Source organism: Lonchura striata, chromosome 5 (assembly GCF_050655825.1).
Source record: "Lonchura striata isolate lonStrDom1 chromosome 5, ASM5065582v1, whole genome shotgun sequence".
NCBI lineage: Eukaryota > Metazoa > Chordata > Aves > Passeriformes > Estrildidae > Lonchura > Lonchura striata.
The window spans coordinates 67,146,657-67,159,308 of record NC_140707.1 but is presented as its reverse complement, the minus strand read 5'-3'; the positions used below and the strand labels follow the sequence as shown (position 1 = coordinate 67,159,308).

The following is a 12,652-nucleotide window of genomic DNA, read 5'->3' as shown; positions in this document are numbered from 1 at the left end:
TGTACCAGTACTGTAGAGAAGAGAAAACGAGTCATCAATTCCACTTTCTCCTTATTTTACAAACAGCAACTTTTCCATTTGCATGTGCAATAGTCAGCAAACTGTGAATTAACATAAATTCTTTCTCAGGGGTTGAAATTGCTGGGAAGAAAACCACTGGTGGAGATAATAGGAGCTGAAAAGCTCTTGTAACATAAATATCTATTACACTGCAGCAAATCTGACAAATGTGTTTGTGTTCTTTTCCAGCACTTCCTGACATCTGAAGGCAGAGATAGAGACACCCAAGAGGTCAAAGCCTTACTGAATAAAGTGAAGCCCTACTTGCCCAAAGCAAGCATTAAGCACCTCAGCAGTCGTGTGAGAGATCAGGAGGCAGAGCTGCAGAGGTTGATCTCCAAATGCCAGAAAAGGGAAAAGGAGCTTGGTGCCTCTCTCCAGCAGCTCAGTAGGTAGGGAGCTAATCTTGTGTCTGACATTTGAATCACAAGTGGTATCAGATGATTCATTATTAAACAGCCATAGGGAATGGCAAGCAACCCTTCTTTCTTACAAGAGATGGTATTTTAATCAGATGTTTTGTTGTATGTTCCATGTGGGTTGTTTTTTCAGTTTCATAGCAGACCTGTATGGAAACTATGGACAATTTCAGTGACATGAACAGAGATAGTTAAAATTAGGCTTATGTTTAAAATTTTGCCTGATCAGACACTATATAAAAATATAAAGATATAAAATATATATATAATAAAATATAAACATATAAACATAGTGATCAGACACTATATTTATGGTATTTTTTTCAGCAAAACACTGCTACCAGCAAGTTTTAGCCATGTGATGCCTCTTATTTTCACCTGAGTCTCTATTTGTACCTCCTTTAGCCTTGAAGAAAGCAGCATGTCCTTGGAAGAATGGCTCTCTGCTCAGGAGGAAAAAGTAAAAGAGATCAATAAAGATGATACAGAACTTGAAGATGTCTATAAAACATTATTAATGCAAAGGTATTGGGTTTTTTGGTCTCTTTCTAAGAACTGTCTTCTAAACGAGATTGTTCTATGTTGTTACAAAAAACAGATGTTGATTTTTTTTTTTTTTTTTTTTTTTTTTTTTTTTGGCATTTTTTGTTTCTTATTTTTCAGGAAACCATTTGACTCCCTGGCTCAGCTATCAAATTCCTTGGGGGAGGCTGGGCTGACAGAATATGAAACCCTTTCAGAAGCCAGTAACCTTATTAGCAGGTACCATGCACTGATAACACGTGTCAGTGAAATGGCAGGGAATACTGAGAGACTTCCAGTGGAAGGACAACATTTTGAAGACCTTGCCCAGGATGTTTCTTGCTGGATCAAAAAGCTTGAGGAAGCTCTTAATCAAATGAGGTCACAAGGAAGTGAGTTGCCATCAGATGAAAGGATTAATCAGATAAAGGTATTGTGTTAAATATATTCCTTTTTCACCTTCCACCTCAAGCTAATGCTTGATGAGTCAGTACGTTCTGAAAGATGCTGTCACTACTCACGGACTGTAGTTTTGTCATTTGAGCATTTTTTCAATTTGTCAGCACAATATGGGTCTTCTTTGTAGAGAATAATTAATAAATCAGTTTAATTGTCCCAGACTTTGAAAATTAGATGATCTATCTGTTTATGTGTCAGCTATGTAATGTATTAGAAGACTTGAAGAGCAGTGTAAAAAGTATGAAAAAATAATGGTAGTACCTTTTCTTTTGTAACCAAAATAATCGTATATGCACTGCTTCTGCTTCTTGTTTAATACAGGCAATCACAAGTCTCAGAGATGAAGGTGAGGCCAAAATACAGAGCATGGTGGCTCTAGGAGACACTGTATTGAGAAATGAGAAAAATAAGAAGCCAGAGGTTCAGCAGGCTATTTCTGAGCTCCAGAAAAAGTGGGAAAGTGTCTGTCAGCTGGCCACTGAATATAGCGGGTAATGTGGAATTTGCCAAGAGGCAATAGAGATCATTTACTGCTATATTATTGACTTTTTTCTCTTCTTCCTTCATCTGTTCCATCAACTTTCTCTTCTTTGGGAGCAGAACGAGATTCACCTGTTTCTGTAGGTATTTCTGCAGAGTTGTGGAGGGGCAGGTCACAGTTTGGCCTGAATGGCCAGGTGAGGAATAGCCAGAAATACTTTCTGGTGTGCCATGAACAGCCAGGGAATCTTCTGTTTCCTCCTGTTCTTACTGAGCTCTCAGTAAAACCAGCACAGGGAGATGGAGCGTTGGCTGTGTTGGATCCAGCACAGCAGGATGCAGAGCTATTCACACTGTTAAAGACAGGAGAGGAGGTGCTCTGCATGCTTCAAGAGATGCTCAGGACCTTGCAGGATTAGGCTTGTGGACAGCAGATGCACCACAGGAACAACAGCAGTGAGGAGCTGGAACAGGGAACTTGATGCAGGAGCTCTTCATGTATGCGAGGCTGTGCTTTGTTTATTTGCCAAAAAATATGAATCTTGAGGGGCAGAACCCAAAACAATGAAACTTTGCTTTTGTCCTCAATTATCCTGCTGCACTTTACAGAATTGTATCCAGACTGTTTATTTGGATTTGTTTGTGTGGGATCATATTTTTCAATATTGGCATTTAAGTTCCATCTGGAAGATATCTGAGCTCCATCACTAAGTGTGAACATACAAATGTTACTTCTGTCTCATTGCATATTTCCTGTGGACAAATGCAACCTGTTCACCTGCAGCAGATCAGCATGCATGCTTATAAAGCACATAAAGAGAAATTCAATGTAAAGGTCAGGCAAGTAATCACTGGATTGTACTAACATACCCCAAATTATATGTGCTGGTTTTGTCATTTGTATCTCTAAAACACTCCCCCGCCCAACTAAATGTGATGTGTTTCTTCTACAGAGCATTCCTTTTCAGTAGGCTGTCATGGGAAGTCAAGGAAAGCATATGCATAATCATATTGTAGTTTTTTAAGCAGTATTTCTGCTGCAGTTAAGAGCAGGAGAATACAGAGCACGAGCATCACATCTCAGATGCTAGAAACTGTGGGTTTATAGGTTAAGGTTTAAGTGAGTTAGTCATTTGTCCTGCATTTAAGTTCAGTTTATCTGCAATAACTTAAGTGTTTTTCATCACCTTGAAAATTCCAGTCTGATCAGTAACTTAAAATCTGGGGAAGAAAGTATTCAGTACACTCAGGTTCATTCTAATGGTTGACTTGTTCACACTTTGACATTTTCTACGTAATCAATACATTTGGTTTTTTAACACTATTAAACACAGCATTTTTTTCTTAGCCCTGAAGAGCAGCTTCAGTGCAACAGGGAGCAATATGAGCAAAGCAAAGAAGATCTGAAACAGGCTCTAATGGAACTGGAGAAACAACAACAGGAGATTTTTGCCCTTCAGCCTGGTTTGGAGGAGAAGCAAGCTCAGCTGGCAAACTATGCTGACCTCCTGCAGAAAACAGAAGCCTTGACTTCCCAGTTTAGCAAACTGAAGAGCCAGAAAGAGCATCTCCAGGGCCACACTGTGGGTCCCTGCTTCACAGAGGCAGAGTGGTCGGAATTAAAGCACCAACATGAAAATCTACTCAGCCAGCTCCAGGTTGGGACCTCACTCTTTCCTTTCTGTTGGTTGCAGGTCTCACTGTTCAGGTGTTGTGGGTAGGTTTTGGGTAAAGCTGGGAGTGGAGGAAGTTCCTCTGAAAAAGGGCAGGGAGTATCTCCCTCTCTCTCTCTGAGGGATAAATACTGAAACAAATGAAACCAAAGTAAATGTGAAGAACATTTTGTACCTGTATAAACAGATTTGGATAGCTATAATATGAAGCATTTGCTCTTACATTCTTCAAGCCACAGTAGCCTTTCTTCCTTTTGGAAGGATGAATTTGGAAAACATCTGAAAGATTCTTTTCCAGCATCTTGCTTGTTCTTGGTTTCACCTAATGTAGTGCAAATTGCACTTGTACCCTGTGTGGCATTCTATCTCTAACGTTTCATTCATTTTAAGAGAAAACATCCTTTTTACAAGTACATTTCCAACCCTTCTGCTTCCTGCTATTCATAAATGTTTGTTCATGATGGAGTCCATGATGTGCTGGGAAGAGAGCAAGATGGTTTTGTGTTTATTCTGTGGTTAGCCAGATATTTTATGGGATACAAGCAAGTTTGTTGTGCTGGTGAGGTCCTGGAAAAGCTGTAACAGTCTGTGGATGATTGTTTGAGATAATGGTGGACTAATCCTAGAAACTCCTTATTTCTAGACCATGATGCAGACATTTGAAAGCCCTGTTCAAGAGCACCAGCAGGTTCAGAGTATGGCAACAGGCCTGAGCCCTGAGCTGAAAACTGTCTCTGAGAAGCTTGCTGAGTGTGATCATCCAGCAATGGAAGAGCCATCAGCTGAGCAAAATCAGTTGAAATCACAGGTATGTTGCTGTTTCTGTGTCATGGAGACCATCACATTTGTAAAAGAGAACTGCTCATGGTGTCAAACTGAACAGCTATGAAACCTTTCTGAAATAAAAAGTATGTAATGTTAATTTATCGAGGTAATTGTATGACTCAAACCACTCAATGCTCTGGTGGGACCTTGACTGAACTGAAGGTTCAAGCATGCAGTTTGGTTGGTTAGGATTTTTGGTCTTTTCCTCTCAGGGAATAATCAGGAAAGAGATTATTAAATTTGGTGTTAGTAAGTGTCTTTCATTTAGCCAGTGTGAAAATTTGTTTTAAAAAAGTCAGTGAGCCAAGTTCATTTTTATGAAGTGTCCTTCATGCATAAGTAGACATTCTTTTGCTCTTTGGCAGAGTGGAAATCAGTCTTGTAGCTGTGAGCCTAGAGAGCTGCTGTAGGCTGAAATCACAGCTCAGATATGGATCACTGCAATTCCCTGTCCTTCAGAACTTGCTGTACCTCTAAGAAGGAAAAAGCAATAGGAGAGGAGGCAAGGGGGGAATTACCTGTTCAGAACTTGGAAGGATCATCATGTACCACCATGTGTGCTGTGGGATTATTTTATCACTGTAATGCTTTTAGCTCCAGGTGTTCTCTGTGCATAAAAATGGCCGATGAAATTATTGGCTTAGCAATTGACTTTCTGCAGCAAACAGGTCTGCATGTACCTTTCAACATGGTTTGTTGTTCAAAACAAGTATTTATGATTTTAGAGGTTGACTTTAGATCTTAACAGAAGGTATAGAGTGAAGATACTTTTCAAATGAAATGTTTTCTTCGTGTTCAAAGGAACAACAGGGACCTCTTAGCCGATGTGAAGACGCAGTAAAGAAAAGTTTGGTTTTAGCAGAAACTGTTAAACAAAACACCTCTTCAGCAGAACAGCAGTTTATTAAAGATGAGATGGAAACACTTCAGAGTGAGCACAAAGAAAGACTGGAAGAAAGACTTGAAAATGTCAAGCAAAAGAAGGAGAACATTTTCAGTGAAGCCCTTGAGTTAAAAGATGAGTTTGGTAATGAAATCCAAAAGGAAGATAAGGCAGATGCAATGCTGAAGAGAGAGACACAGATCACTTCTGATACTCCAATCTCTGCAGAGGAGACCCCCACAGCAGTGGAGCTGAAGGAGCCTTGGGAAATGAGTGATGTGAGTTTATTTGTTGACAGTAACAGCAATGGAAAGCTGGCTAAAGACATATCTCAAATGTCTTCTGTGTATTGCATCCTTAATTTCACTGAAATTAAACCTCCTGTAAATACAAGTGTATAAATTATAGAAGTGGAAGGAACTCTCATAACTTTTTATGGCAAGTCTGTAGCAAGCCAATAACATATTTAAAGCAGCGGTTTTCCTTTGAAATACAATTCCATTTAAATCCATGTCATTTTCTCTTGCCACTTACTAGAGCAGGTATCCTCAGTCAGGACACAGAGAGAAGTTTCAGAGATGGGAAAATGGCAGATGAACCTCTGCCTAAGAGCTTTGAGAGCTTCTCTTAAACCAGAGAGGCTTGTTTAGAATTGCAGCACAGTGTTTGTCCTGTTTTTTTTCAGAGAGAATAATTTTTTTATTCAGAGGTTTGATGTTAAAATACAATGTTTATGGTAACACAAACAGATTTTCTTTTCTATTATTTCTCTTAGGGTCAAGATGTAAATGGAAATATGTCTGAGGAGGAGAGGCAGAATGCTCTAGTTTTGGAGGAAAGCAGTGTACTGTCAGACAGCCCATTACAGGCTATCCATCACAGCAGGGACAGATTGGGGCAGGCTGTTCAGGTAACTGACAAATGTGTTTTAATATAAGTCTGTGTATATATATATATGTGTGTGTCTGTGCTCATTAGAAATCCATATGTAATTCCTTAAAATTTCTTGGCTTATGAAGGCGTATTTTCCTTATCTGATGAAAGGAATGATAAATTATGTTCTCTCCAAATCATCCCCTCAACCTTGCTCAGGTGAATGATGCAAAATCCACCACCTACCTGTGATTTCATAAAATCCATCACAAAATGGTTTGGGTTGGAAAGGATGTTAAAGTTCATCTAGTTCCAACACCCTGGCATGGGCAGGCACATCCACTAGACCGGGTTGCTCAAATTCCCATCCAGCCTGGCTTTGAACACTCCCAGGAATGGGGAATTTAAGAGGTTTCATCACTGCAGGTGATGAGAGGTCACTAACCTGGAACTGCTGATTTTTATGGGACCTCAGGACATTACCACTGTAAATGACTTGTAAAAGTGTAAATGTAAATGTGTGCAAAGCTAAGGGAATAATTTGGAATACTCCCTCATTGACCTGACCATGGAGAGATATCCATCCGAATATCGCAGTGAAAACTGTCCACACTGTGATTTCTGGAGAAGATGTCATATCTGTAGTTACCAAATGTGTCTAATCAGAAACTTCTAGAACCATATTAAAAATCATCTGAGCACTAATTCCTGTTTTACCTGTCCTGAAACTGTTTCAGATGGTTAAGATCCCAATATGGCAAATTGAGCAGGGGCTTCCAGCTCTCTGGGTTTGGGTTACCTCAGCCTTTTCCTTCATTCATTAAGCTAAACTGAAGAAAGAGTAGACAGATTATGGAGTGGGAAGTTTCTTAGCAAATTTTGTACTCTGACTTTCACTGGTTGCAAACATTTTGCATTTTTCAAATCAGGGAGAGACTGATAAGGAGAACCCAAATATGAACAGACCTGACAGGTTTCAAGAGGATGTTCTGGACAGTGCAGTTCTGGGTGGTGAAACACATCTGGAAAGACATCAGGATGGTGTTGTTATTGAAGGTGGTGAATCTAGGGAAAAAACCCATCCAGCACAGGTAACTGGACATGAGATTACACCAGGGGGGTTGAATTTGAGGGTGTTGTATCCAGTTGCGATGAGGATGATACTGCTAAAAAATTAGTAAGAAAAGCCTCAATTTTATACTGAGCTACTTTAGTCTGATGTGATACTTAGTGTGTGATAACTCACTTAATTCTTTCCTGTGCATTCAAAGTTAGTATAGAGGGAGGGTTTTTTCTTTAGTGGTTAGCTGAGACTCATTCCAAAGGATATTGCATTCCAAGTCACCTGGATGTATTGTGAAAAATCCTGACCATTTTGCTTGAATACTGTTGTTGTGTTTGACTTGCTTTCTAGATTTCTTGTTTACTTTGCATGTGTAAGGCTGCATTTGAGATGCTGTACCCTGTGTGGTGCATCCTGGTACAAGGGGAATTTTGACACCCAGAGCAGTGTTTAGGAGCTGGAGCCATAATGAGTGGGAAGAGGCCAAGCTCCTGTTGGAGATGAAAAGGCTGACAGGAGTGTTGTTGCTGTCATCCCCTCCCTGAAGAGGGGAGGTGTTATAGAGCCAGACTCTTCTCAGAATTTCAGTTTTAGCAAACTCTGTGAGATACTGGAACCTCCATCCAGCAAATCTCCAGATTAACCACAGGACTACCCTGCCTGGGTTTCTAACCACTCTCTGTCTACAGTGCAAGTCCTCAGGAAAAAGCTAAACCTTTAAAACATGCATTCAAGACTGTGCCCAGAAGCACATAATTCAAGGTCCCTGCTTAGAATAATGAAATATGAACAGTGTCAGTCAGAACACTTGCAATTTATGCTAAAAATTTATAACAAAATTACAGCACTGCTTCTTGTAAGTGGTTTCCTTTGCAATAACTTTGCTCACAGTAAATTATGAAGTGTAATTATGGTTTTCCTCATCTAACTATAATTATGGGCTTCATAACTTTCTCATCTCAAGCGCTGTAATTACTACTCGGCAGGTTTGATTAGAGCTTTTTGATTACTGGTTTCTTTTGTTTTTCTTACACCAAAAGGAGGAACCTAGTGATGTTGAGAATCAGTCATATAGAGAAGATGGGGGGCAGGTTCAGCAGAAGCTGTGCCAGAAAGGTCAAGTCCTGGAATCTGCAGCAGCTGAGAAAGATGGTCTGGGATGGAATCCCCCAGTTCCTGCACAGGTAACCCACAGTCTGTTATTTCAAGGGAAATGTGCCAGTTGTTCACTTTGTTTCCATATGGGCTTCAGCTGGAGTTCTTTTAAAAGAAGAGACAATTACATCAAAACCAAGACCATTGCATATAGATCTTATTTATATCCATGATAGTTTTGAACTTCATCCAAAGTGCTTGCCATGTCCTAATTTTCTGTGGATCTGTTCAGAAGAGAGTTCACCCTAGTTTTTAGAGCCATCATAATCAATCCTTATGATATTTAGATTTTCCCTTCAAACTGTTAATCAACACAAACTTCATTCTATGTTATTACAGTCAGTTATGATAGCTCTGCCATTGTAAGGAAGGCAGATCAGGGAACTGAAATCCAAGGGTGTTTCAGCGTTAGAAAATAAATGAAATAAAATAGAGAAAGGAGAAGGAATTCAAGTTGAATTAATGACAAGTTACATTACTGAATGACTTTATTAAGTCTACTCCTCTTTAAGATTAAAGGAGTTACATCATGAGCGCCCTGTGACTGCTGATCTTGGACACCACATTCTTAATTTGAAGGTAGGGCTCTGTCTAATCTTCCAGGTCAACAGCTGCCCTGTCCATGGGCAGGTCTTACCTGGGACTTGCACATCTGCAGAATCTCCCAAGGGTCTTGGGACTTTGAAGAAGTCCCTGCTGACTGGAAGCTAGCAGTGTTATTTTGATTTCCAAAAAGGGTGTGAGGGAAGATCCAGGAAATACAGACTTGTTAGAGTAACCTCAGTTCCTGGGAAAATTATGGAGATCATGCTGGGTACTACTGAAAAGCATTTAAGGAGCAATGCAGTCACCATAGAATCATTTAGGTAGAAAAAAACTTCTAAGACTACCAAGTCCAACCATTAACCCAGCATTAAGCTCACCACTAAACCATGTCCCCAAGTGCCACAGGGACACATCATTTAACTTCCTCCAGGGATGGAGACCCACCACTGCCCTGGGCAGCCTGTTCCAGTGCCTGACCACCCTTTCAGTGAAGGAGTATTTCCTAAAATCCAGTCTAAACCTCCACTGGCACAGCATGAGGCCATTTCTTCCTCTCCTGTCACTTGTTACCTGGCTAGAGATCAACCCCACTTGGCTACAGCCTCCTGTCAGGGAGTTGTAGAGAGTGATAAGGTCTCCTCTGATCCTCCTTTTCTCCAGGCTACACCCCAGACCTGTGCTCCAGACCCTTCCCCAGCTCCATTGCCCTTCTCTGGACACACTCCAGCACCTCAAAGTCTTTCATGTAGTGAGGGGCCAGAACTGGACACAGAATTTGAGGTGCAGCCTCCCCTGTCTGTATCCATGGAGGCAGTGCCACAGTGTGCAATGAGAGCATCACACAACAAGGAGAACAAGTACACAGCAAGGTTTTTCTGAAAGTCAGGACACTTCTCTGTGTCTTTTGATGTCTTGATATTTCAGTCTAGTGAAGTGGATTTCCTCCTTTCTGTGTGATAGTTTAGCTGAGTTTTAATGCTTACTTCAGTTCTATGGCACTCCAAAGTCTCTTGAGATTAAATCTTATGTCTGAATTGATACAACTGTTATGGTTATGTACACAGAGAAATTGAAAAGTTCTCCAACTGACTACTTCATGAGTGGCCTCTTCAGTTTTGACTGAAAACCAAGAGTTCAAATAAAGAGAACTGTTCTTCTCTGATAATGTGTACTATGTGCTGTATGTTTCCCACACTTGAAAGAAGGTGTATTTTGCATAGTTCATGACACATAAAGGGACAGATGAGAGTGACAGCCTACAGTGATAGCTGGCTGCTTCTAGTAAAACAGTGTCTAAAGTACCAATACATTAAGTTTATCAGACAAGAATTTTTTTTACTGTTGCTGATTTTAGATGTTAGTACCGTGGAGAAGCTCACATTGCAGTAATATCTGTGTGTTTGTATGCATTCCCTCATATAAATTTTATACATGGAACAGATCATCAGATATAGACAGGTACTGGGAGAAGGGAAATGCAGAAAGATTTTTTAGGGATCATCATGTGATTCAGCTAGCCTGTGACCTTTCATTTATGATGCTGTCTGCAGTAGCTGAAGGTGATGTTAAACCTGCCCTCTGCCCAAGAACTTGTCCTTCTGTCGTGGGAATCAGAGGCAGTGCCAGGGACTGGCTCTGGAGCCTCCTAATCCCTCCCCACCCTGGTTGAGATGTGACTCCCTACTGCTCTCATCTTACCCCAGATTTTGGATAGCACTTGTGACAGTGGCAGCCATGGCTTTGTGTCACAGCCAGGCTGCTTCATGCATGAGCTGCCCTGTGAAGAGCTGTTGAGGTGTCCTGGTGAAGAACACAGCGCTGTTGTCAGGGCAGGTGCTGAGCAGAAGGAATGCAGGTGTGAGGAGAGGATAAAGTTCCATGAATATGTAAGGAAGAGAGGGAGAAGACACAAAAAACCTGTGGATTTATCAGTAGCAGAGGTGGGTGGAGGAGGGAGGATGTTATTTGAAGGTGAGGATGTCAGAGTTTCACTAGAAATGATGGGCAGAGATTTCAGAGCTATCTGAGCAGTGTTGGCAGTGGGGGGTGACAGCAGGGGTGGGGGACAGTGATGGAGCTTCCAGTTTGTGGGTCCTGATTGATCCACAGAGGCTGTGGGGGAAACCACAGCAGAATTTAACAGCCCCAGCATGGCTTAAACATGTGAAGCAAAGTGCTGCAGTCAGAAAACTTTCTGGTTTAGGCTCTTCAGAAATAAGAATCTTGTTTTGTGTTGTAGGACACAGGTGCAGAAGTGGTTGTCCAGAAGGAGCTATTTCCCAGAGTGCAAGTAAACAGTGAATATTTTGAAGAGGAACAAAAGGTCAATGAGCTGAAAAATGAAGTGGCTGAACTGGATATGGTGCTTATAAATGAGCAACTAAAAGAGCTGGAGGTATGGAAACTGCAAACCATTCCTCATTTTTAATGTAGTGATACACTTGCAGAATTGTGACTCACTTGGGCAAACCAAAGCTGTTGCCCGTAGCCTTATCTGAGTTTTAACTGCACGATTTATCAGTTTGTCTGCAAACACCATGCCTTGATGCATGTTTATGTAAATCCCATAGTTTGTCCTGCTCTTCCAGAGTGCAGTGATACACCTATGGATGCTTCCATGATGGGCTCCTTTGCTTGTGGATGGGCAGGAATATGTTTGTAGGTGAATGAAAATTTATCTGTATTTCGTGTTGAAATCTGAGAGTCTTTAAGCACATCCTTTAATCCCTTCTCTCTCTGTGGTGGGCTTGATTGCAGAATTTAAAAACTGAGCTGGAAACCTGGAAAGCAAAGTCTGTGTGCCATGGTGAAGAAGCAGTTCCCAATGGAACAGGATCAAACGGAGCCGAGCTGCAAACCACGGAGCCCTGCTGGGACAGGCTGCTCCAGGAACTGGAAGCTGTTAAGGCAGTGAAGCAGCAACAGTGCTGTTTAATTAGTGAATACCAGAAAAATCTTTCTGCTGCACAGTCCTCCATGAAAAATTTGTCAACAGAAAAAGATAACATAAAAATGTAAGTATAGTGGAGGGGTTTGGTTAAGAGGTTCTACGCTGAATTTCGTGACATGCTTCAGTAATGCTCAGACAAGAGCATGGAGTTACATCCATTTCAAGAGGACTCTTAGAGGTTTGTAAGTTTGCAAACAGAGTTAAGCAGAAGAATTTCTGGTGGCTCTCTGCTCTCCTTAAACAACATCTCCTCCCTTTATTCTTTAGACAAAACAAAGAAGCAGTTGCTGGGCTAAAAACCTATAAAAATCCATCTTGAAATATTTTTTAAGAAATGTGGCAGATGTGAAATACTAATTTTTCTTTAGGGACTCATTAATTCTAATTTTTTATTCAGAATGAAACATTTCTTTATTCTGAAAGCTAACTTTACTTGATAGAAAAAATTCCATGTAAGTAAGCAAGCAGTAAGTCAACACTACCAATTCAGAGGTAACCAATGCATAAAACATATTTACTCTGTTTTGTGATTAGTCTTCAAAACACAGAACTAGTTTGTCATGGCAATGTACCAAAGTAATTTGAAAACATTTAAAACTTGTGAAATTGTTAATTTACAGCAAAGAGATTTAAACAATGTAATAAAAATCCATCTGCTAAATGTATTTTAGGTCAGCAATTTAAAATACTCCTGGAAATAAAATATGAGTAGATTCATTTGGAAGAGTTTACCTTGGATGAATG

The 12,652-nt window shown here is 40.5% G+C and overlaps 1 protein-coding gene across 8 annotated transcripts in view; it reads left to right on the top strand.

Annotated features, from left to right (window-relative positions):
* Positions 1–12,652, top strand: part of SYNE2 (spectrin repeat containing nuclear envelope protein 2) — a 179,345-nt gene that overhangs the window by 68,102 nt on the left and 98,591 nt on the right. For 7 of the 8 annotated variants that reach the window (XM_085580893.1, XM_077783923.2, XM_085580892.1 and 4 more), the window contains 12 exons: positions 250–452; positions 885–1,004; positions 1,143–1,431; positions 1,782–1,951; positions 3,289–3,598; positions 4,257–4,421; positions 5,240–5,599; positions 6,097–6,231; positions 7,124–7,285; positions 8,298–8,441; positions 11,198–11,353; positions 11,716–11,972. In XM_085580893.1, the coding sequence (XP_085437019.1) occupies positions 250–452; positions 885–1,004; positions 1,143–1,431; positions 1,782–1,951; positions 3,289–3,598; positions 4,257–4,421; positions 5,240–5,599; positions 6,097–6,231; positions 7,124–7,285; positions 8,298–8,441; positions 11,198–11,353; positions 11,716–11,972 (2,471 nt within the window). The remainder of the gene's footprint in view (positions 1–249; positions 453–884; positions 1,005–1,142; positions 1,432–1,781; positions 1,952–3,288; positions 3,599–4,256; positions 4,422–5,239; positions 5,600–6,096; positions 6,232–7,123; positions 7,286–8,297; positions 8,442–11,197; positions 11,354–11,715; positions 11,973–12,652) is intronic. The other variant, XM_085580894.1, reaches the window with a different exon arrangement.